Here is a 24,455-nt window from a genome sequence, read left to right as displayed (position 1 = left end):
GAAGTAAGTTTTCAATCATGTAATAATTTTATGAAGGAAATATAAATGCATGCCAATTATATGAATAAGTGTGTAAAGATCATGATAAAACCACACAATTAAACACATTGTAAACCATAAAATAGTGGTTTATCAACCACCCCACACTTAAACATTAGCATGTCCTCATGCTTAGTTGGAGGAGATAAAATAAATGAGTAGGAACATGTAAAAACTCATGCGATGCAATGCAACCTATATATATGAATGCAACTATATGATTCTTATCCACTTGATCAAGAATAAATAAGCTCTTCAAAACAATTACAAATCAAGTTCCACTAATTCAATTCTCATGCAGTAAGAATAGATAAAAATGCAAGAAGGTAGCTCATGAAAGCAGGGAACATAGAATTTTAAGCATTGAACGCTCACTGATGATGTATGTGTACTCTAGTCTCTCTAGTGTATAGGGTAATCACCCTATCCTTCTCTAATCATGCTTCCTAATTTTTGTTCTTCTCCTAACCAATCAATAACATTTAATATACTAATGCAACATCATAAGGTCTTTTCAAGGTTGTAATGGGGCCAAGGTAAAGGTAAGGATACATATATGGTTAAGTGAGCTTATAAATTAAATCTTTAATTAGCCCAAACTTTAACATAACCTATATATATTTTATATAACTTTGGAGTTCGTACCTAGCTACCCAGAATTCTCTTTCACATTCCATACTCATGTATCAACTTTTTATTTTAATTTTATCATACATGCATTAATCTTTGAATTCTTACTCAGTATTGGGGTAATTTTGTCCCCTTATTTATTTATTGAATTTTTTTTAACATAAACATAAAAATAAACATAGCTAATCAATGCACATAGATTTTTTATTCTTATAGTTTCACATGAGTAGGTGTCCAAATTCCCATTATATTATCATGACACATTCTCTTATTATCCTTTGTCCCCACAATTTCCCATACTTAATTAGCACACACAATTCTATCTTAAGCTAACCAAAGATTCAAATTGGGATATATAATTATTTTTCCGCTTAAGGCTAGTAATGTGGTAAATTACAGAACAAATGGGATTTAAAGGCTCAAAGTGGCTAACAAAGGTAATTGAAAGGGTAGACTTAATTTGGATAAGTGAGCTAAACAATTAATGGCCTCAATCATATGCAACATATAAATATATTAAACATTGGACATATAGGATGGAGCAAAATATAGATTACAATCATAGAGAAGTAAACACACAAGAATAAAACAATTATGGTTAAATAATGTAACCATGCATAAAGGCTCAAATCTCACAGGTTGTGTGTTCTTTAGCTCAAAAATCATGTTCCAAATATAACTTCAAGCAAATTTAACATAAAAATTTTAATTAAAACTAGTGAAATTTTTTGTTCCAAAAATAGAGTCTTAGAAGAAACTTATTGTCTTTTCAATCAAGTAGAACATGCATGCAACTAATCTATTACTATGCAATTTATCCTATTCTACAAAAGAAAAACTAACTAAATATCCTAATTTATTGGTGTTTAGGGAAGGGAAATTACCTCCGGAAGTCAGGTACTGACCGACCTCCCCACCCTTAAAGCTTTGCACCGTCCTCGGTGCCATCTGTCAGGAACAATAGTGGGCTGGTGGCAGTGTCTCCACAGTCGGGACCGTCATGGCTCCCTGTGCTGGTGAAGGAAGTGGAGTCCGGAGTGTCTGGGTCCTCATCAGGTCTGTGGTTACCTGTGAGTAGCTCCTTGAGGTATTTGAAACGGCGGTGGTTGCGGCGCTCTCGGAGCTTTGCTTTCTTGTCTTGTTGGTCCAACCGCTTCAGTATTTAATGCAGCAGCTGACTAGTAGATGGTGGAGGAACTGCAGCATCCTCTGTGGACTGGCAGGTAGTGGCAAGTGGTTGCCTGAGATATCTCCCGTTAGGGACGTACTGATCATCCCGTGGAAGTATGGCTTTGGTGTCTCCAGCTCTGTAGGGGACTCCGGCTGCTGAGACAAGATCAGAGACCAAGGCGGAGAAAGGTAGGTTGTCTGCGATCTGCACGTGTTCCATAGCATTCCAGATATGTCTCGGTAAATTTAGAGGCTGGTCTGTGAGGATGCACCATAGTAGAACGGCCATGTCTGCGGTGAAGGAGGACTCATGAGTGCTCGAAAAGACGTAATGGGACATAATCTGTGTCCATACATGAGCCTCTAAAGTAAGTGCGGAAGCCGAGATTCCCTTAGGACGGGAATATTGGTATCTGAAGATCCATTTGCTGCCAGGTTGAGCGATAACTCTGAGAACAGAGTCCCAGTCAAAGTTGTACACCTGGCGCTTGAGTGCAGTTTTTTGAAAAGCGTCCAATCCTTCTGGAGCAGGGGGAAGATCTAAGGCGCGCTGAATGGCCACTTCTGTAATGGGGACTTGCTTCTGACGGACAAAGACAGACTACAGGGTTGGTAGGTGGAAGTTGGAGTAGAACTCGACCACCTAAGAAAGATTGATCTGCCTCGGCTGTCTCTGTAGGAAACCCCATTGTCTTCGTTCAATTTATGGCTCAACAAAAGTGGCAACATTGGGCGGGAGGATAAGAAGGTATTCGTTGTTGTAGCTCCGTTCTGCCAGGATAGGGAACATCTGCTCACAGTAGCGATTGTGAAATCGCGCAGTGTCCTTTGCTGGGAAGGCTCTCTCCTTGTCATCAACCTTTATAATCCTCTTAATCCTTTTTGTTGAGGGCTTGACTGCAGTTGAAGAAGGCTCTGCCACTAGTGCTCTCTTGGGTCCTCTCCTTGCTGTTGATTTGGGAGTAGCTTTCTCTTTGTCCTTCTTGGTGGCCATTCTGAAAAAAAAAGGAGAGAAAGTAAATTAAATTTAAAGAGATAGAGCAAGGAAGAGGATTGTATGAGTGATAATCAATGCACGGTAAAGAGGAATGAAGTGAACACATGGTCATGACAACATGTGAAAAGTTCATCAAACGGAATAAAGCAAGTGCATGATAGGGTAAGTAGATGCAAGATGTTTATTGGCATGCGGGCAAGGGCATGAGTAGCATAGATCAAGCATCACTTCGTAACAAACTATCACATTTGTATTGACAATTAAATTCAATTAATAAAATAGTAAAGAGAATTTGTGAAAAGCAAGCATTGAATAGTAGAATAGAATAATGTAGAAAAGTCCATGATGCCATACAAGCTTTTTCACAAACACATAGCATGCATGGTAAATAAGGTATAGAAAGTATTAAAGTAAACAAGCAAGCACCCCTTTGAAAAGGTAATATATAATTGCCAAACAATTTTACAATAATCCACAAGCATATAATGAGAAATAATGACTCAAATAAATTTTCAACACCAAGTAAAAAGGAAGAAAGAAAGAAGAAGAAAATATGGATAGTGAAAGTAAAAGAAAAAGAAAAGAAGAGAAGATAACATAGAAAAATAAGAAGAATAATAGAAAAGTAAGGGGGGAGAAGAAAAAAAACCTTGTTAATGGGGGTGAGAGAGAGAGAGTAGAAAATGAGAAAGAAGGAAGAAGGAAGAAGAGAAAGTAAGATTTGGAGAAAAGAAAGATAAGATAATTGGCAAATTAGGGACGCTGTGCGGCGCAAGCGACGCGACCGCGTGGAGCATGTGGTCGCGCGAATTGCGCTTAAATTGATTGACGCGGTCGCGTCGGTCACGCGGTCGCGTGATCTGTTTTATGCTACTAGCGCGAGGGCAACCTCGCACTTGCACAACTCTCTGTTCGAAATTTATTTTTTTGCCAAGTCTTGGGTCACGCGATCGCGTAAGTCATGCAATTGCGTGGGTGGCTATTAGAAGGCTATGACGCGGACGCGTGAGCCATCGTCCGCGTGGGAGGAATTGGGCGTTCAGCGCCAATCCAGCACCACTCTAGCACAACTTTCGGTCGTGCACCCTTTTTACGTCGAATTCCAGGGCAAGCGGCCGCGTGAGTGACGCGGTCGCGTGGGGCGATTTGTGCCATTGGCACGCCTCCAGCCTTGCTCCTGCGTGACTCTTTGTTCATTTCTTAAACTTTCTAATCCACCTGCGACGCGGACACGTCAGTGATGCGGTCGCGTCGCGTAAATATATATATATTTTTTTCAAAAGCATGTAAATGCAGATGCACAAAATGTACTAATAAAGAGAAGAGTTATTGAATATGAAAATAAAAATAGAGAAAAGAACGATCATACCATGGTGGGTTGTCTCCCACCTAGCACTTTGCTTTAACGTCCTTAAGTTGGACGCTTCAGGAGCTCAGTTTTCAGTTGCGAGTGGATCCTCCAAGAGGAAGATATCTAACTCCTTGTTTTTCGTCACCTTCTCACCATGATAGAGCTTCAAACGATATCCATTAACCTTGATGAGTTCAGAGCTTGAAGGGTGACTTAGGTGAAAAACTCCGTACGGCTCAGCCTTCTCGACTCTATATGGACCTTCCCACCTTGATCGCAGCTTGCTTGGCATGAGCCTCAGTCTGGAGTTGTAAAGGAGGACTAAATCTCCAGGTTGAAACTCTTTCCTCTTGATGTGTTGATCATGTACAGCTTTCATTTTCTCCTTGTACAGCCTTGAGTTCTCATAAGCTTCTAGGCGAAGGCTCTCCAATTCTTGCAATTGCAACTTCCTTTCAGCTGCGGCCTTCTCAAATCCCATGTTGCATTCCTTTACTGCCCAAAAGGCTTTGTGCTCCACTTCAACAGGGAGATGACAAGCTTTTCCATAAACTAAGTGGAAAGGACTCATTCCAACGGGTGTCTTGTATGCTGTTCTATATGCCCAGAGTGCATCTTGTAGCCTGGTGCTCCAGTCTCTTCTATGAGGTTTGACTATCTTCTGCAATATGCGCTTTATCTCCCTGTTAGACACCTCGGCTTGCCCATTAGTCTGAGGATGATAGGCTATTGCTACTTTATAAATGATCACATGCTTCTTTAGTAATCCTGTGATTCTCCTGTTACAAAAATGGGTGCCTTGATCGCTCACGATTGCTCGTGGTGATCGAAAGCAACAAATAATGTGGTTTCTAACAAAGGAAACAACAGTGTTAGCATCATCAGTACGGGTAGGAATTGCTTCCACCCATTTAGAAACATAATCTACAGCTAACAGTATATAAAGGTGGCCATTAGAATTTGGAAATGGACCCATGAAGTCAATGCCCCAAACATCAAAAATTTCACAGAAAAGCATAATTTGTTGAGGCATTTCATCCCTCTGGGATATATTACCAAACCTTTGGCATGGGGGACAAGATCTACAAAATTCAGCAGCGTCTTTAAAAAAAGTGGGCCACCAGAATTCACAGTCTAAGATTTTTCTAGCTGTTCTTTGAGGGCCAAAATGTCCTCCACTCTCAGATGAGTGATAGGCCTCTAAAATGGACTGGAATTCTGATTGAGGCACACACCTTCTAATTACCTGGTCAGCGCCACATCTCCGTAAATATGGGTCATCCCATATATAATATTTAGACTCGCTTTTCAGCTTGTCTCTTTGGTGCTTAGTAAAATTTGGAGGAAAAGTGCGGCTAACTAGATAATTAGCGACAGGTGCATACCAAGGAATGACCTCAGATACTGCTTGTAGGTTATCAAATGGAAAATTATCAGTTATAGGAGTGGAGTCATCTTTAATGTGCTCAAGGCGACTCAAGTGGTCTGCCACTAGATTCTGGTTGCCACTCCTATCCTTTATTTCTAAATCAAATTCTTGTAGTAGCAGTATCCAACGTATAAGTCTTGGTTTGGATTCCTTTTTAGCTAATAAATACTTTAGAGCTGCGTGGTCGGAATACACTACTACCTTAGCACCAAGTAAATAGGCTCGGAATTTATCCAGAGCAAAAATAATAGCAAGAAGCTCTTTTTCAGTAGTAGTGTAGTTAGACTGAGTAGTGTCTAAAGTCTTAGACGCATAAGCAATGACAAAAGAATCTTTACCTTCACGTTGAGCCAGCGCCGCTCCTACTGCATGGTTGGAAGCATCGCACATGATTTCGAATGGCTGGCTCCAGTCAGGTCCTCTCACAATTGGAGCTTGAGTCAGGGCGGTCTTCAGCTTATCAAATGCTTGTTTGCAATCCTCACAGAACTCGAACTCGATATCTTTCTGCAGTAACCTGGATAGGGGAAGTGCTACCTTACTAAAGTCCTTAATGAATCTTCGGTAAAAACCTGCATGTCCAAGGAACGAACGGACTTTCCTCACAGAGGAGGGGTAAGGCAAACTAGAAATAACATTCACCTTTGCTGGATCTATAGAAATGCCAGTATTAGACACAACATATCCTAGTACAATTCCTTGTTTTATCATAAAGTGACATTTTTCAAAATTCAATACAAGGTTTGTACTGACACATCTATCTAGTACTCTAGATAAACTATCCAAGCAAAGGTTAAAGGAATCACCATAAACACTAAAATCATCCATAAAAACTTCCATACAGTCCTCAATAAGATCAGAGAAAAGACTCATCATGCACCTTTGGAAAGTAGCTGGTGCATTGCACAAGCCAAAGGGCATTCTCTTGTAAGCATAAGTCCCAAAAGGACATGTAAAAGTAGTCTTTTACCGATTCTCAGGAGCTATATGAATCTGGAAATATCCTGTATAACCATCTAAAAAGCAGTAATGTGATTTACCTGACAGGCAATCCAGCATTTGATCAATGAATGGAAGATGGTAGTGATCCTTAGGAGTGGCTTGGTTGAGACGCCTATAATTAATGCAGACCCTCCAAGCATTCTGTACTCTGGTAGCTATGAGCTCTCCATGCTCATTCTTCACTGTAGTGACTCCAGACTTCTTGGGCACCACTTGTACTGGGCTCACCCATTCGCTGACTGAAATGAGATAGATGATATCTGCCTCCAATAGTCTGGTCACTTCCTTCTTGACAACCTCTAAGATAGTGGGGTTCAGTCTTCTTTGGGGTTGACGAACGGGTCTTGCTCCTTCTTCTAAAAGTATTCTGTGCTCACAAACTTGAGGGTCGATGCCTACTATGTCTGCCAAACTCCACCCAATTGCTTTCTTGTGCTTCCTTAGCACACTAAGTAACTGCTCTTCCTGTTGAGAAGTGAGGTCCCGTGCAATGATAACTGGAAACTTCTGCTTGTCCTCGAGGTAAGCATACTTGAGGTGTGGAGAGAGGGGTTTCAATTCTAACTTCTGTTCATAGTCAGGCTCTGGATTGTCTGGAGCTGGTGACAGTGGTAGATTATCTTCATTGTCCTCAAAATTCCCCACACTCGGACCTTGTCCTATGTACTTCTTTTCAAACTCCTGCTGGTGAACTTCAGCTATGGTCTCATCTATGATGTCACACTGGAAGATAGAATGATCTTCTGGAGGATGCTTCATAACTCCATTCAGATTGAAGCTTACTACTCGGTCGTCTATTTCAAAAGAGTATGTTCCTGCAAAAGCATCTAATTTGAACTTCGAGGTCTTCAAGAAAGGTCTTTCGAGTAGGATTGATGATGGTTTCTCTGAGTCATTTTGGGGCATCTTTAGGATGTAAAAATCAATGGGGAAAGTGAGACCTTTAATACCCACTAATACATCTTCAGCAACTCCAGCCACTATAATAATACTTTTATCTGCTAACACAAAACGAGCTGCCGACCTTTTTAAGAGAGGGAGCCTCAAAACATCATATATAGATAAAGGCATTATGCTAACACATGCTCCTAAATCGCACATGCAGTCAGAAAATATCACACCTCCAATGGTACAGTTAACCATGCATAGACCTGGGTCACTATATTTTTCAGGTATATTTCCCATTAAAGCAGATATAGAACTACCTAAAGGAATAATTTCTAATTCATTAATTTTGTCTTTATGTATGCATAAATCCTTTAGAAACTTTGCGTATTTAGGTACCTATTGAATAACATAAAAAAGGGGAACAGTTACTGTTCCGAGGATTACCTGAAACTGTAGGTCGATCTTGGATGAGATCGTCTGTGTTGGTCGGAACCGACGTGTCCGGCAGGTGGGTATCGGCCGGAGCTGGCGTGTTCGACTTGTTGGACTTGGTGGTGGTGCTGATCCCTCGTCCCGGAGGGTGGGGGGTACCTGCAAGAGACTCCGATGCTTAAGTTAGCAAGGGTATTAAGCAGGTATTGAGTAGAATCGGAGTATGAGTTATACCTGGGTGCTCCAGTGTATTTATAATGGTGAGATGTGGCCTCCTGCGGATAAGATAAGTTAGTTATCTTATCTTATCTTTATCTTATCTTTTAAGTGAGGTCATTTTTAAGGGAACCGCCTTTATCTCTATGGGCTTGGGCTGCCCTTAGATTTGGGGCGCGTTCCTCTATTTGGGCCCTTCGTTTGGGCTTTCCTGTGACTTGGCCAAGCTCTTTGAGGAGAGGTCGGGTTGTCCTGACCTGAAGAGGTCGGTCGCTTTGTCTGTCGAACATCCCGGGTCGGACAGCTCGACCCAGGGTATGAACAGTGCCCCTGCTTGAGCTCGGTCTTTCTGTTGAGGTCGAGTTTTTGACTTCGGTCCTTTCATGATGAAGCCAAAACTCAAGCATTTTGTCGATTTCTTCTTTTTGTAGAATCTTTTGAATGTAGAGCGTTTTCCTCTAAAGGCGCGCGTTTTTATATCAGCGCTTTGCTTTGGGAACGTGAAAGGGTTTAGTACCTTCATTAATTGGTATTAATTGCCCCGTTTTCTCCTGGCTTTTATTTTGAATCTCTCAATCAAAAAACGGTTTCTCTTCTTCACTTCTTCTCCGTAACTCCTCCCTTTACTTTCTCATTTTCTGTTTCTTGCCCAGAGTTTGTAGTTTCTTCTTTGTGACGTCTACTGCGTTTTTTGGAAGAGGGCTGATTCCACATTTTCTCCTTCTGTCTTTGCATTCCTCCACTTTCGAGGGGGTGGCTTTGTTGCTTCTGCTCTTCAGCTTTCTTCGAGGTTTTCTTCTATTCTCCAGGTTAGTCCCATTTCGTGTTTCCTCGTTTATTTTCTGATTTTGCGATGGAGTTTTCCTTTTGATCTTCCTTTTGGAAAAAGTTTGGATCTTTCTATTTTTATCGTGCTTGACTTGTTGCATGCTATGGTTTTTTCTCTTTTTCGGTGCGAATCTTTTTGTTTTGCTTGAATCTTTTTCTTTTGCATGTTGCCGCTGTTTCTGTTTGTGCCTTGGATGATGATTTTTGCTTGATTTTGAAAAGCTTGTGCTTTTTTTCCTTTGGTCTTTTTGTGTTCTGATGAACTGTAGCAGTAGTGTTGGTAAACTGTAGGAGCAATGCTTTTCCTGATAAACTGTAGAAGGGTGGATTTTTTGCGTTTTTTTGCTTCCTTCACTTTCTTTTCTGGACTTTATTCTGATGAGTGCCGAGATGTAGATTGTAGAAATGATTTTGAGGACCCTTCTTGTTTACTGCCTCCAAGGGATGCTCCAAGACTTCTTCTCTTGAGTCTTGGGGTTTTTTCCCTTTTTGGTTAATCCGTCCGTTTTGATATGTTTTGACCCATGTCCGAGATGTTTTTAAGTAATCCACTCTTCTTTTCTTTTTGTAGGATTTAGTTGGCCTCATGTCTTCCCGAAATAACGTTGTAGAGATGCCTTCCCAGGTTCCTGCGGGTATGGCCGATTGGGTGGACTCCATGGTTCTCCTGTGTGTCTCGCTGGCTGATTCTGAATTTTGTGCTCAGCTTAGGCAGTTTCATAGTGTCTGTAGCAATTCTGGTGATGAGAAGAACTATGAACTTGTCCCTCCTTCTTCTGACGAGAGAGTCTGTTTTTCAACTCGGGTTGTTGATGGTCGCCCTTTCTTTTATGTTTATGACTATTTCTTTGGTCCGCTGAGTATTACTCTTCCTTTTACTCAATTTGAAACCGACCTGTTATGGTCTTGTAATATTGCCCCCTCTCAACTTCACCCTAATTCCTGGAATTTTATAAAGATTTTTCAATTGTTGTGCAATGGTTTTGGTATCCCTGCTTCCCAATCTCTCTTTTTCTATCTGTTTGTCTTAACTAAGCCCGGAGTGGTAAAAAAGAAGGCAGCTTGGGTCTCCTTTCGCTCTACCCAAGGAAAGAAGGTCTTTTCCATGTTTGACGAGTCATTTCGTGATTTTAAAAACTACTTTTTCAAGGTCCGAGCTGTTGAAGGAGCTCGCCCCTTTTTTCTGGACAAAAATGATGAGCCTGCCTTTCCCCTGGAATGGCAAAAAGATGTGAGGGTCTCCAGGTACTCTTGGGACATGTTGGATGAGGCTGAGCGGGCCTTTGTGACTGTTTTGGAAGAGCACTGGGGTCAGCCTCCCCATCTTGATACAAAGAAATTTCTAACCAATCCTTCTCTTCTTCAAACTGAATTGGGTATCTTGTGTTTTCTTTGCTATCTGTTTATGTTTACTTGTAGCTGTATTTCTGACTTGTTCGATTTGTAGCTTGACTTCTGTTTTATTTGCAGAGGCAATGAAGAATAACAAATCCATGAAGGCTTTTAAGAGGGCGCAGAAGGCGACTGCTACTAGGAATATTGCCGCCAAGGCGGCTGGGGAGGGGTCCTCCCAAGTGCGCGAGAAGCCATCAGTGTCGAGTTTCCCCATAGTGAAGAAAGCGATTCCGACACCTCGGGTCCGCTTGGTGGATCCTCATCCTGCTTCTGCCGTTTCATCTGCTGCCCCTCCAAGTAAAAAGCAAAAGACGGTTGAGCCCTTCGACCTTAATGCCCCTGACTTCAATGCCATCGAGTTCATAGATCAACAAATTGGGCCCTATGGTACCCTTTCGATGGATGATGTGTCCATCCTCCATCATTTGGAATTTATGGCCCGGAATTACGTGCAGATGGCATTTATGGCGGCCGTTATACATCGGACTGCTCAAAGTCTCCCTCTTCATGCCACCAAGGCATTTATGGAGGAGGCAAAGCAAGAGTTTGACCGGATGAAGGGGCTGAAGGAGGAGCTCAAATTAAAGGTGACCAAGTTAGAGAAGGATCTAGAGAATGAGAAGGCGAGTTCCCTTTCACTGGCGGCTTCTTTGAGGTTGGCTGAGGACACAGCTCTGATGCATAAAGATAGTTATGTTACAACTTATCGGGAGGTGATGCGTCTGAGGGGGGAGTTGGACAGTGCTCGGGAGGATTATTCTGAGCTCCAAGGTCATCTTGTCGGCAGCGTGACTGCTGCTTACGAGAACTTAAAGGAGCAAGTTCGGGTCATTGCTCCCGAGGCCGATCTCACCTTTTTCAGTTTAGATAATGTCGTCAGAGATGGCAAGATTGTCCCTGATGACGAGGGTGATGATGACGCTGATCCTCCTCCTGTGTCCTATTCCAAAGTGTCGACTACCTCTGCTCCTCCGGTTGCACCTGATTCGGATTGCCAAGTTCTGAACCAGGAGGATGGAACTGTAGATGCCATGCCTATTCAGACTCGTCCTCCTTCTCCTTGTCCTGATACTGCCAAAGATGCTCCTGATGTTTGCTGATCTTTTTCTGGATTCTCATGTTAGTTGGCCCGGCTTGTGGGCTCTTAAAACTTTTTATTTATTTGCTGACGTTTTCTGATTGTTTTGTCTGGCAACCTTTTGAAAAACAAAAGTAGCTCGTTATCCTTTTTTGATGGCCTCCGAGGCTTTAAAACTTTGTAGATCATATCAAGGTTTTTGATATTTTCTTCTGTTTTCTGAGAATGTTGGTCCTTGCAATTTGACCTTTTTGGATTGCCTCGTGCTTATCGTTTGTAGCTTGGATCCTCTGTATTTGTGTGGATCCGACTTGTTTTCTCGTTTTTGTAGGTATTTTTGATGTTTCTCCAACTGATTTCTTTGTGTTGATTCCCTTTATTTCTGTAATCCTCTTTCCTGGACCTTCGTTAGGTCTCTTTCAGGGATTACTTTTGTTCGTAGGAGTCCGACTTCATTTAGGTCGGTCTCTTCTGAGTTATATTTGTAATCCTCTTTCTCAGATCTTTATCAGATCTCTTTCAGGGGTTACTTGTATATTTTTTCAGTAGCAGGAGTCCGACTTCGTTATGTCGGTCTCCTTTAAGTTATAGCGTAATCCTCTTTCTTGGATCTTTATCAGATCTCTTTCAGGGACTACTTGTGTAACTTTTCAGTAGCAGGAGTCTGACTTTGTTATGTCGGTCTCCTTTAAGTTATAGCGTAATCCTCTTTCTTGGATCTTTATCAGATCTCTTTCAGGGACTACTTGTATAACTTTTTAATGGTAGGAGTCCGACTTAGTTATGTCGGTCTCCTTTAAGTTATTTTTTGTAGTCCTCTTTCTTGGACCTTTATCAGATCTCTTTCAGGGACTACTTATATAACTTTTTAGTTTGGGACTGACTTTGTTATGTCAGGCCCTTCTAAGTTAAAGTAATCCTCTTTAATAGGGTTGGCCAGACCTCTTTCCACGGTTTACTTATAACTTGGGTTGAGTTGGTCCGACTTCTGAACGTCGGCCAGTCTTTTAAGTTATTATATTAGCTATCCGTAAAACCTCGTCAGGTTCTTTTTTTGGATTGCTTTCGATAACTTCTTACATTATTCTATGTTCATCTTTGCTGATTTGTAGAAAATGGTTGGCGTCTTTAGATCGTCTTTTGGGTGAATCGCATTTTCACCTTTATCGGACGATTGTCTTTATCGTGGTCACGTAGTGAATTTGTTTTTCACTTTCTGCCGACCTGTTGCTTTATAATCGAACGATGAATACTTCAGATTAATGCGTCTTGGAATCTTGTAGAATATCTAAGTAAACTTTATTCAAAAGAAAAAATGCAAATATATACATGTGGGATTTTTCCTTGTCCCTTTAAGTCGGGTATGATCTAGGTCTCTACATGGTGCCTCATTAAAAAACCTTTTCCGAAAAAAGATCGCATCCATTTAGTGAGATCCTTTTTCTAACTGTAGTACCTTCTTAGGTTGCAGGCGTGCCATGATCGATGAAGCTCTCGTCCATCAAGCTCGGACAGTCTGTATTAGCCCTTCCCCAGTACTTCAATGACTCGGTAGGGTCCTTTCCAGTTTGCTGCCAGCTTTCATTCTCTGGGTCGAGCTGTTCCAATGTCATTTCTGATTAGGATGAGATCATTCTCTGCAAAACTTCTTGGCACTACCTTTAGATTATATCTGGAAGCCATTCGTCGTTTTAGAGCTTCTTCCCTGATTCGAGCTCTTTCTTGGATTTCGGGTAACAAGTCGAGCTCTTCTCTCTGAAGTTGAGAGTTTGCTCGTTCATTGTAGTGGACTACTCGGGGAGATCCTTCTTCGATCTCTATTGGAATCATTACCTCCGCTCCGTATGCTAGTCGGAATGGTGATTCGTTTGTAGTAGAATGGGGGGTTGTTCGATATGCCCATAGGACTTGTGGGAGTTCCTCGGCCCAAGCTCCTTTTGCTTCTTGTAGCCTCCGCTTTAGTCCGGCCAATATGACTTTGTTGGCCGCTTCGGCTTGTCCATTGGCTTGGGGATGTTCGACGGAGGTGAACTGGTGTTTTATGTTCAAGTCGGCCAAAAATTTTCTGAAGCCTGCCTCTGTAAATTGGGTACCGTTGTCCGTGGTGATGGAGTATGGTACCCCGAACCTCGTAATAATGTTTCTATATAGGAATTTTCGACTTCTTTGAGCGGTGGCGTTGGCCAGGGGTTCTGCCTCGATCCATTTTGTGAAATAGTCTACTCCTACTATGAGGAATTTTACTTGTCCCGATCCTTGTGGGAAGGGTCCGAGAAGGTCGAGTCCCCATTTCGCAAATGGCTAGGGTGAGGTCATGCTGATGAGCTTTTCTGGTGGGGCAATGTGAAAGTGGCATGCTTCTAGCATGGTGGACATGTCCTTACAAATTCTGTAGCCTCCTTTTGTAGAGTTGGCCAATAGAATCCCACCCGGAGTATCTTTTTGGTGAGAGCTTGCGCTCCGAGATGATTACCACAAATGCCGCTGTGTACTTCCTCTAAGACTTCCTTTGTGTTGGAAGTTGGTACGCATTTTAGTAAAGGTGTTGATATCCCTCTTTTGTACAGCGTGTTGTTTATGATAGTGTAGTACTATGCCTCCCTTTTCAGCCTCTTTGCCTCCTTTTCATCTGTAGGGAGTTCTTCTGTTTTGAGGTAGTTTATTATGGGGGTCATCCATCCTTGATCCCGACCTATTATGGCTAGGATTTTTTCTTCTTCCGCTATTGATGGGTTCTGTAATACCTCCTGGATGAGGCTTCTGTTGTTGTCCCCTGGTTTGATGCTGGCTAATTTTGAAAGGACGTCAGCTCGGGCATTTTGCTCACGAGGTATGTGGTGGATCCTATATTCCCCGAGTTGTCCGAGTTGTTCTTTGGTTTTATCCAAATATTTTTTCATGGTCGGATCTTTGGCTTGGTAGCTTCCTGTTATTTGTGAGGTGATGACTTGTGAGTCACTGTAGATGTTGAGTTTCCGAGCTCCAACCTCCCTAGCCAGCTTCAGACCAGCTAATAGTGCTTCGTATTCTGCCTGGTTGTTTGAGGCCGGGAATCCGAATTTAAGGGAGAGCTCAAGTTGAGTTCCTTGGTTGCTTTCAATTATCACACCCGCACCGCTTCCTGTTTTATTCGAGGATCTGTCTACGTATATGTTCCATTCTATGGGGATTTTCGGGATGTCTGTAAATTCTGCGATGAAGTTATCCAGGTGTTGCGATTTGATTGCTGTACGCGCCTCGTATTGGAGGTCGAATTCGGACAACTCGATTGCCTATTGTAGGATTCTTCCTGCTAGATCTATTTTCTGCAATATCCCTTTTATGGATTGGTTGGTTCGAACTTTAATGGTATGCGCTTGGAAATATGAGCGAAGCCGCCGGGATGTGAGGATCAGAGCGTAGGCAAACTTTTTTATTTTCTGGTAGTTCAGCTCGGATCCCTGTAGTGCTTTGCTAATGAAGTAGACGGGTTTTTGCCCATGTTCGTCTTCTCTGACTAGTGCTGAGGCTATTGCCCGGCTCCCTACTGCGAGATATAATATGAGCGGTTCTCCTTCTCGTGGCCGAGATAGGATAGGTGGCCGTCCTAAGAACTCTTTGAAGTCTAGGAAGGCTTGCTCACATTCTGTCGTCCACTCGAACTGTTTTCCCTTTCTTAAAGTAGCATAGAAGGGAAGAGATCTTATCGCAGCCCTTGCTAAGAATCGGGATAGAGCGGCCAATCTCCCGTTGAGTTGTTGTACTTCTTTGATACAGGTTGGGCTCTTCATGTTGAGTATGGCTCGACACTTGTCTGGATTTGCTTCAATCCCCCTTTGTGTGAGCATGAAGCCCAAGAATTTGCCGGCTTCTACTGTGAAGGTGCATTTTGCGGGATTGAGCCGCATGTTGTATTTCCTGATAGTGTAAAACACTTGAGTCATGTCGGATAACAATGTATCTTCGCTTTGTGTTTTTATCAACATATCGTCTACATAAACTTCCATGATTTTTCCGATGTGATCTGAGAAAACTTTATTCATTAGCCTTTGATAAGTAGCTCCTGCGTTCTTGAGACCAAAAGGCATCACGATGTAACAGTAGTTTGCTTTCGGTGTTAGGAATGAGGTTTTTTCTTGATCTGGTGGATACATGGGGATTTGGTTGTACCCTGAATATGCGTCCATGAATGAGAGATACTTATATCCTGATGAAGCATCCACTAGAGCGTCGATGCTTGGGAGTGGGTAGGGGTCTTTTGGGCAGGCTTTGTTGAGGTCGGTGTAGTCGGTGCACATTCGCCACTTCCCATTTGACTTTTTCACCAAGACGACGTTTGCTAGCCATAGTGGATATTTGACTTCCCTTATGAACCCGGCCTCAAGTAGCGCTTGTGCTTGTTCTTCTACAGCCTGAGCTCGTTCTGGTCCAAGTTTTCTTCGTCTTTGTTGTACCGGCCGGGATCCCGGATAGACTGCCAATTTGTGGCTCATTAGTTCGGGATCAATACCTGGCATGTCGGCAGCTTTCCATGCGAAGAGATCAACATTATCTCGTAGGAACCGTATTACTGATTCCTTTATGTCTCCTTTCAGGATCGTGCCAATATTAGTTGTTTTATCTGAGGTGTCTCCAATCTGGATTCTTTCTACTTCTCCTTCGAGTTGTGGTCGGAATTCTTCTCGCCTCTGAACTCCACCGAGCTCGATTGTGTGGAACTCTCCTCCTTCACCTCGGAGGTTTAGGCTTTCGTTATAACAGCGACGTGCCATCTTTTGATCTGCCTTTATCGTAGCTATCCCTTCCGCAGTTGGGAATTTCATACATAGATGTGGGGTTGAAACTATTGCGCCGAGTTGATTTAACGTTGTCCGACCTATTAAGGCATTGTAGGCTGAGCTTACGTCGATCACGATGTAGTCTATCTTGAGTGTTCTGGATTGGTTCCCCTTTCCGAAGGTTGTATGCAGCGATACGTATCCCAACGGTTGAACTGGGGCATCTCCTAGTCCGAACAGGCTGTTCGGGTATGCTCTTAGCTCTTTTTCTTCTAGACCGAGTTTGTCGAAGGCACTTTTGAATAAGATGTCGGCAGAGCTTCCCTGGTCAATTAATGTACGGTGAAGGTTAGCGTTTGCCAGTATGATCGTAATGACCATGGGGTCGTCGTATCCCGAGATGATTCCGGATGCGTCTTCCTTGGTAAACGTGATTGCTGGGATGTCTGGGGCTTCCTTTTTTCCTTCGACGTGGTATACTTCTTTGAGGTGTCGCTTTCGGGATGATTTGGAGATTCCTCCTCCGGCAAATCCGCCGTGTATTACGTGAATGTGTCTTTCCGGTGTGCGAGGTGATCGTTCAGATCGTCCGACATCCTCATCCCTTCTTCTTTTTCTTGGTTCGTCATCCCGATTGGCCAAAAACCGATCTAGCTTTCCTTCTCTTACTAGTTTTTCTATGACATTTTTCAAGTCGAAGCATTCGTTGGTGGGATGCCCTCGAAGTCGGTGATACTCACAGTATTCATTCCGATTTCCTCCTCCTCTTTTGCCTTTAAGTGGCCGAGCTGGAGGGATTTTCTCTGTATGGCAGACTTCTTTGTAAACATCTACCAAGGATACCCTAAGGGGAGTATAGTTATGATATTTTTTTGATTTTCTCTCCGGAGCGATCTTCCTTTTTCTTGGATTCTTTATCTCAGTAGGCAGAACCGAACCTTGAGGTTTCGCCAAGTCGAGAGTTCTCCTCCATGTTGATGTATTTTTGTGCCCGTTCTTGTACTTCGTCTAAGGATGTAGGGTATCTCTTTGATATAGATTGGCTAAATGGTCCTTCTCGTAGGCCATTTATAAGGCCCATAATGGCAGCCTCTGTTGGTAGACTTTGTATGTCCATGCATGTTTTGTTGAATCTTTCCATGTAGTTGCGAATGCTCTCCCGATCTCCTTGCTTGATCCCTAGTAGGCTAGGTGCGTGTTTGGCTTTGTCCTTTTGTATGGAAAATCGGGCCAGGAACTTCTTGGCCAGATCGTCGAAACTCGAGATGGATTTTGGAGGTAGGTTGTCAAACCATTTAATGGCTGTCTTGGTGAGAGTTGTTGGAAAGGCTTTGCAGCGAACTGCATCTGAGGCATCTGTGAGGTACATTCTACTTCTGAAGTTGCTGAGATGATGGTTGGGGTCCGAGGTGCCGTCATATAGAGTCATATCCGAAAGCTTGAAATCTTTTGGAATTTTGGTATTCATAATTTCTCTGGTGAATGGATCTTGATCTTTCTGAGAGCTATCTTCTGCGGATGATCGAGTAGCTTTAGTTTTAAGATCGGCTTCGAGTTTTACAAGCTTATCTTCTAGTTCTCTGCGCCGCCTTATCTCCCAGCGTAGATCTTCTTCCTTTTCACGTCGATGTTGGGCTTCTTTCTCGAGTTGCTCCAATCGATTTTGAAGTGCTTCTATTACTCCTGGATTTGATGAATTTTTGTCTCCATTGGTTTCTGGAGTATCTTTGAATATTGTGTCCGCATTTTTATGCGGCGTTCTGTCTTCCAAACCTGAATCGTGGTCGTTGTCATGGTCATCTGCCATGTCAATGGGATGACCTCCAGGTTCCCCGGCAACGGCGCCAATGTTCCGAGGGTTACCTGAAACTGTAGGTCAATCTTGGATGAGATCGTCTGTGTTGGTCGGAACCGACGTGTCCGGCAGGTGGGTATCGGCCGGAGCTGGCGTGTCCGACTTGTTGGACTTGGTGGTGGTGCTGATCCCTCATCCCGGAGGGTGGGGGGTACCTGTAAGAGACTCCGATGCTTAAGTTAGCAAGGGTATTAAGCAGGTATTGAGTAGAATCGGAGTATGAGTTATACCTGGGTGCTCCAGTGTATTTATAATGGTGAGATATGGCCTCCTGCGGATAAGATAAGTTAGTTATCTTATCTTATCTTTATCTTATCTTTTAAGTGAGGTCATTTTTAAGGGAACCGCCTTTATCTCTATGGGCTTGGGCTGCCCTTAGATTTGGGGCGCGTTCCTCTATTTGGGCCCTTCGTTTGGGCTTTTCTGTGACTTGGCCGAGCTCTTTGAGGAGAGGTCGGGTTGTCCTGACTTGAAGAGGTCGGTCGCTTTGTCTGTCGAATATCCCGGGTCGGACAGCTCGACCCAGGGTATGAACAGTTACCTCAACCTTTTTGAATATTTCTACCATTTTGGGATCAGGTTCCAACTGCTTCCTGGGCTTCCTTGCAAGTTGTGGAAATAGAATAGGAATGGCGGTTTCTACAGTGTCTGCGCCTTTTGGTGCTTCTTCCTGTGATTTAGCGTTTTTTTCCTTAGTCATGTCCTGTATATCCTTTTCTTTCTCAACATCTTCTAATTCCACTACCTCTTCAGCTGAGGCGTGTTCAGGTGGGTTTGGCTCTTCCTAATTCCTCTCTTGCAATGTGGTTCCAGACCTTAGGGTGATGGCATTAATGCTACCCTTTGGATTGGGTAATGGTTGAGAGGGGAGTCCACCAGAGCTTGAGGACTGGTTGTTGGAGTTGTTCATTGATCCAATCTGTGAGACAAGGGCTTGCAAAGTAGAAGTCAGACCATTCAGAGTAGCAGTAAAGTTGTTTTCCATGGCCTGTTGTCTCTGATCAATAGATTGTAGTAACTCATCATTAGGGGATGAAGAGGGATAAGTGATCTGAGAGGTCTGCTGAGATGCTTAAGGTTGTCTTAGATGAGGTGCTCTGTAGGCCTGATTCTGATTGTGTTGCCTGAAGTTGTTGTTGTTATTCCACCTCTGATTTTCATTGTTATCTCTGCCTCCTCTGTTATGACTGTCTTTCCAACTCTGGTTAGAATTATCTCTCCAATCTTGGTTAGAGTTATCCTGCCATCCATGGTTATAGTTGCCACCTTGATTGTACCCTTGATTGGGGCGGTCATAGAAGTTATGAGTGGCTGCTAACAGTGTGGTCTTCCGGTTGGAGTTGTGGACACTCATCAGTGTAATGACTGTAATCTGCACAGATTTTACATACTCTTTGTGGAACCAACTGCTGGGTGTGCTGTGGTGGAGAAGGCTGAACTTGCTGAGGCTGTTGTTGACTTAGCTACATCTGCTTCAGCAAGTTAGTCATTTCACATAAGCTCTGAGCTATAGCAGCAGTCTCTTTGCTAGTGGATACCTCTGCAACAGTTCTTGACCGACTTTGTTTCTGCCTGTGATTCTTGGTAGATTCGGCTAAGTCGCTGATCAATTGACATGCTTCTTCCGTAGTCATGTACTTTTTCATAGACCCATTGCTAGCACCTTCCAATGTAGTCCTATCTTGAGATTTCATGCCCTGTGTAAAGTAGTCGAGTAACACTATCTTGTCAATCATATGGTGTGGACATGCTTCTAGAAGATTATTGAAGCGTTCCAAGTATTCATAGAGAGTTTCAGATTCATCCTGAACGATCATGGACATGTCTTTCCTCAGTTTATCAGCAACCTCAGCTGGAAAGAATTTCTCCAAAAATTCTCTTCTAAGTGTATCCCAATTGGAAACAGTTATTCCGGGTTGAGTGTAGTACCACTCTCTTGCCTTTTCCTCAAGAGAGAATGGGAAGGCTTTTAACAGAATGGAGATTTCATCAGTGCCATCACGCTTAACAGTAGAACAGGCAGTCTGAAAATCTCTAAGGTGCTTGATAGGCTCTTGAGCAGGTAAGCCATGAAACTTGGGCATCAAGTTGAGTAGCGAAGACTTTATTTCGAAATCTACAGCCACTGCTGGGTGGTGTGCCTGGAATGGTTGTAGTGTAAAATCAGGGGCTCCTTCCTCCTGGATAGTGACTCTCCTGGGTGCTGCCATGTCACCTGCACGTAAATCAACTGGATTAGTAGAGAGGGAGCTTGTTTCTTCTTTAGATGACGTTTCAGGTTCGTCCTCAGAGAGGATTCGCCGATGCCGAGCTTGCCTTATATGTGAAAGAGTTCTTTCAATCTCAGGGTCAAATACTAGCAAGCTTGGATCAGGAAGTGAACGCGTCATTTAACGAAAGAAACGTACAGCTCATAGTGACAAAATAAAAAGAAAAATTGCAATTAAATAAATGCCAATCAATAAATTAGCACACTGTTGCAACTCCCCGGCAACGGCACCAAAAATTGACGTGGCGGAAATTGGCGAGTTAAGAATTTATTAATAGAAATACGTTGCAAGTACAGCCCTTAACCAGCCGAAAATCCACTTATCAATTTAAAAGGGTTGTCACAATATTGAAATTAAAATACTGGGAGTATGAATCCCAGGTCGTCTCCCAACGAGTTGCAGAGAAATGTGCTATTTTACCAATCAGGTGTTTTCAAAAATGGTTGAGTTGATAAACAGGAAATTAAATTAGAGAATTTAATTAATCTTAAATAAAAGCCTTGACTGGGAGTAGATTAGTTGGAAGTCCTATTCTTGTTGAAGTACTCTCAAGATTAATTAATAATTGGAAGTTGCTCTGCTTAGTTATCCCTTACTAGGTAAAGGAAAGTCAAGCAAGTTGGAAAGCTGTTTCTAGTCACGAGTCCTAGTCCTCTCTCTTGGGAAGGACTAGTGTCAATGATTAGAGGGTGATCCAACAAATAACCCAATTATAATTTCTCTCTTGAGTGATTCAACTCAAGGGTTCCTTTCAATCATCTCCCAATCAAGTTATGGAACTACTCACTCATCATAATTATAAACTTCACAGAATTAATGGGAAAAATAAAAGAAGACATGATGAATAATAATGAAAGAGATTAATTGAAAATAAAAATAGTCTATATTAATAACTCATGAAAATAATCCAATGTCAATTCTAGGGGAATTAAGAATATGGAAGAATAAATGAAAAGTAAATAACAGACTATAGTAACTGGTATCGGAGGTAGACTCTTCTCAAAAGCTAAAGCCAAAACCTTCAAAATCCTAACTATGAATGTTCATACTCTGCCAGCGACTTCTGAAATTCTGCAGATCGCGCACGTCACGCGATTGCGTCATTCATGCGGACGCGTCATTCCGGGTTTTGCTTTTCCATGCGGGCACGTCGTCCATGCCTCCGCGTCACTTATGCTTTTCCAATCTGCGCGGTTGCGTAAGCCATGCGGCCGCGTCACTACGATTTCCTCTCTTTCGCGCGGTCGCGTGAGCCATGCGGCCGCGCCACTTCTCGCTAGTCATCTCCTCAATTTCTTGTGTTCCTTCCATTTTTGCAAGCTTTCTTTCCAATCTCCAACTCATTCATGCCCTATAAAGCCTGAAACACTTAACACACAGATCACGACATCGAATGGAATAAAGGAGAATTAAAATACCTAATTAAAAGTCTCTAGGAAATAAGTTTTCAATCATGTAATAATTTTAGGAAGGAAATATAAATGCATGCCAATTATATGAATAAGTGGGTAAAGATCATGATAAAACCACACAATTAAACACATTGTAAACCATAAAATAGTAGTTTATCACTGTTTTATTGAGTTAATTTAACAAATCATCATCATTATTAAAAACAATTGTTTTCCATTTCATATACATCAAATTCCCTCTATCCCTCCTAACATCTATCCTTCTTTGTTTCTTAAATTAATCAACTCATAAGTTCACAAATTAAAATCATATTACATTAAATTTAGTTGGTATTAGAAAAAAATAAACTAAAAGAAATCAATGACTAAACGAAAACCATTTGAATTCCAATTAACTGGATATAAATCAAAGCAGCCAATTACAAATTTTAACATTTATATTTATAAATTTAAATAGTATTTAATTGTAAACTATAATTGAGTGTAGGATAATAAATTATTTGTTTAATTTATTAATTTTAGATATCAATATTTAAAAAAAATGAATAATTATTTTTAATAACAGTAAAAATTTATCAGTAAAAGTAATATGATAACACATAGTAAACATGACTAAATAAAAATACTATATTTTGAAAACCCACCCATCCCAAATGATTTCCTGCCTAAACCTATGCAACTACTAGATTTCCATGGCCATGGATGAGACTTCCAACTACCTGCATGGCTGCCACACCTGAACATGTTGGTGTTGTCTTTGGTGGTGCTAATTCGTTCTGATGAGACCGTTTCTGCTTTATTGACTACTATTTAAGGATGGCTAAGTCTATGATTTTGAACTAGATTCCTCTGCCACAGTGCCTTCGCAAAGCTCTTCGATCGTCTGCCTCCTTCATTAACCTCATTACTCCTTCCAAGAGGGCTCGCACCTTTGGTGAATCTAGAAGAAAGTATTTTTCTCCACCGAATTTACTGCACTAGGTTGCATTGCTGAGATACCCCTTCATCCCTGTCCCTTTGTTATGATGCCAAAGTCAAAGTTGTCCGTTGTGAGTTTTATCGAAAACGCTAGGGACGATTGGTATTCATAGCATCCCCTTGCCTCTGTTCTTCGGGATGCACTATAGTATAGGCCTCACCCAGTAAGTAGCTTCAGTTGTAGAACTTTTATTGGTTTGCAACGTTTCTTCTCAGTTGTTCCACTATGTCCCTTGGAGGCTTTCATCTCTAGTTTTTCTCCAATTGGCCCCTGTCAGGAAAAGCCTTGCCACTCCATTTGCTAGCTCATTTTTCTCTCTAGGAACCATGTAAAGCCACATTTAAAAATACTCTACTAGAAAAAGAATATCACAAATAATCAGTTCCATTTCTATTATATAAGTCTTTAATTTTACTGCTTGCACAAGAGCTAAATTGTCCGACTATATAAAAAAATTTTCTAATTGGAGATTTTTTACTAAGATTAATGTCATTCTCATGACTTCTGCTTCAGAAACTACGTTGAAATAAGATATGATTCTCATTGATTATCCCTTTAGTAACCTACCTGAGTTATTCCGAACCACCACTATAATTGCTTCCTTCATTGTAGACATTTTATACACATCATTCATGTTAGCCTTTGTCCAGTCCTCTTTGATGAGGTCTTTAGGTAATCCTTCTCCTCCTTATATTCTTATTCTGGATTAGTGTACCTTGTTTCTATTTATGTATTGCCTTTTTAATTTCAGAATCTAGTAGTTTAGCTCTGATGATGGTAAAATTAGGATTAGGCTTGATATTGTGAAATATGGTCTGGTTTCTAATTTTTTAAATCTCCCAGCTTAGTACTCAAATTTTGCTAATTAGATTATCTACCTCCTCCTTTCCTTCTTTTTTGATTTTCCTACACATTTTGAGTAATCATTCTACAAATAACTTGAATTTCTCAAATATTGGTAAGAATTGACTCTATATTCTAAACCACGTTGTTCTAGTCCAAAGATATAGTAGAATAGCATGTTTTTTCCTACAAATTTAACATATAGGACTGTTAGTTATTTTCTTTTTGAATAAATTATTATAAACTAGTATTATATCGTGCGTATAGCCTTCCATAGAAATATTTTTATTTTTTATGGAACGTGCATCATCTAGATCTCCTTCCAAAGATCAGCCATATTGATTTTTGTTGAAAGTCCCACTTTTTCTCTACCTTGCTTTTTCTTCTTTACCACATGATATCCAATCTTTGCAGTGTAGCCCCATATCTGAATGACCATATTAATCTGTCCCCACTCTTCAATAAACTTATGGGAGTTTGCAAAATTTTGTCATTTATACTTCTTGAAAAAAGGTCCTTACTTTTTCTTATTTTCACCTCTCCTTCAATCACAAGCTCCTTAATTCTATCCATCGAGGGATCTCCACTCAAAAGAATTTTTCCCATACCTATCACCCAGTTGTCCTCCCATACGTTAACTTCTGAGTCCTTTTTTAATACTCTATCTCTCATTCCTTCTTAGAAAATTTTTGCCCTAAATTAGACTCTTCCAAACCCATGATATCCTATTCCCAACTTTTGCTTCCCAAAAATGATTGTTCTTAAAATATATAGTTTTTAGAATTTTCACAAGATTGCATTTAGATTTTCAACCACTCTCTATGTTTGTTTGGTCAAATAAACTAAATTCTAACACTGTATCCTAATCTACCATCTCTTTTGCT

At 41.6% G+C, this 24,455-nt stretch overlaps 1 protein-coding gene across 1 annotated transcript; it reads right to left on the bottom strand.

Moving 5' to 3' along the window:
• Positions 1–4,269: 4,269 nt before the first annotated feature.
• LOC130939353 (uncharacterized) lies at positions 4,270–4,758 on the bottom strand. The gene has a single exon (XM_057867464.1). It carries the CDS (start codon positions 4,756–4,758, stop codon positions 4,270–4,272), a length of 489 nt encoding a protein of 162 aa, XP_057723447.1.
• Between the last annotated feature and the right edge of the window lie 19,697 nt (positions 4,759–24,455).

This window comes from Arachis stenosperma, chromosome 7 (assembly GCF_014773155.1).
Source record: "Arachis stenosperma cultivar V10309 chromosome 7, arast.V10309.gnm1.PFL2, whole genome shotgun sequence".
NCBI lineage: Eukaryota > Viridiplantae > Streptophyta > Magnoliopsida > Fabales > Fabaceae > Arachis > Arachis stenosperma.
This window is presented reverse-complemented; position numbering and strand designations above follow the sequence as displayed.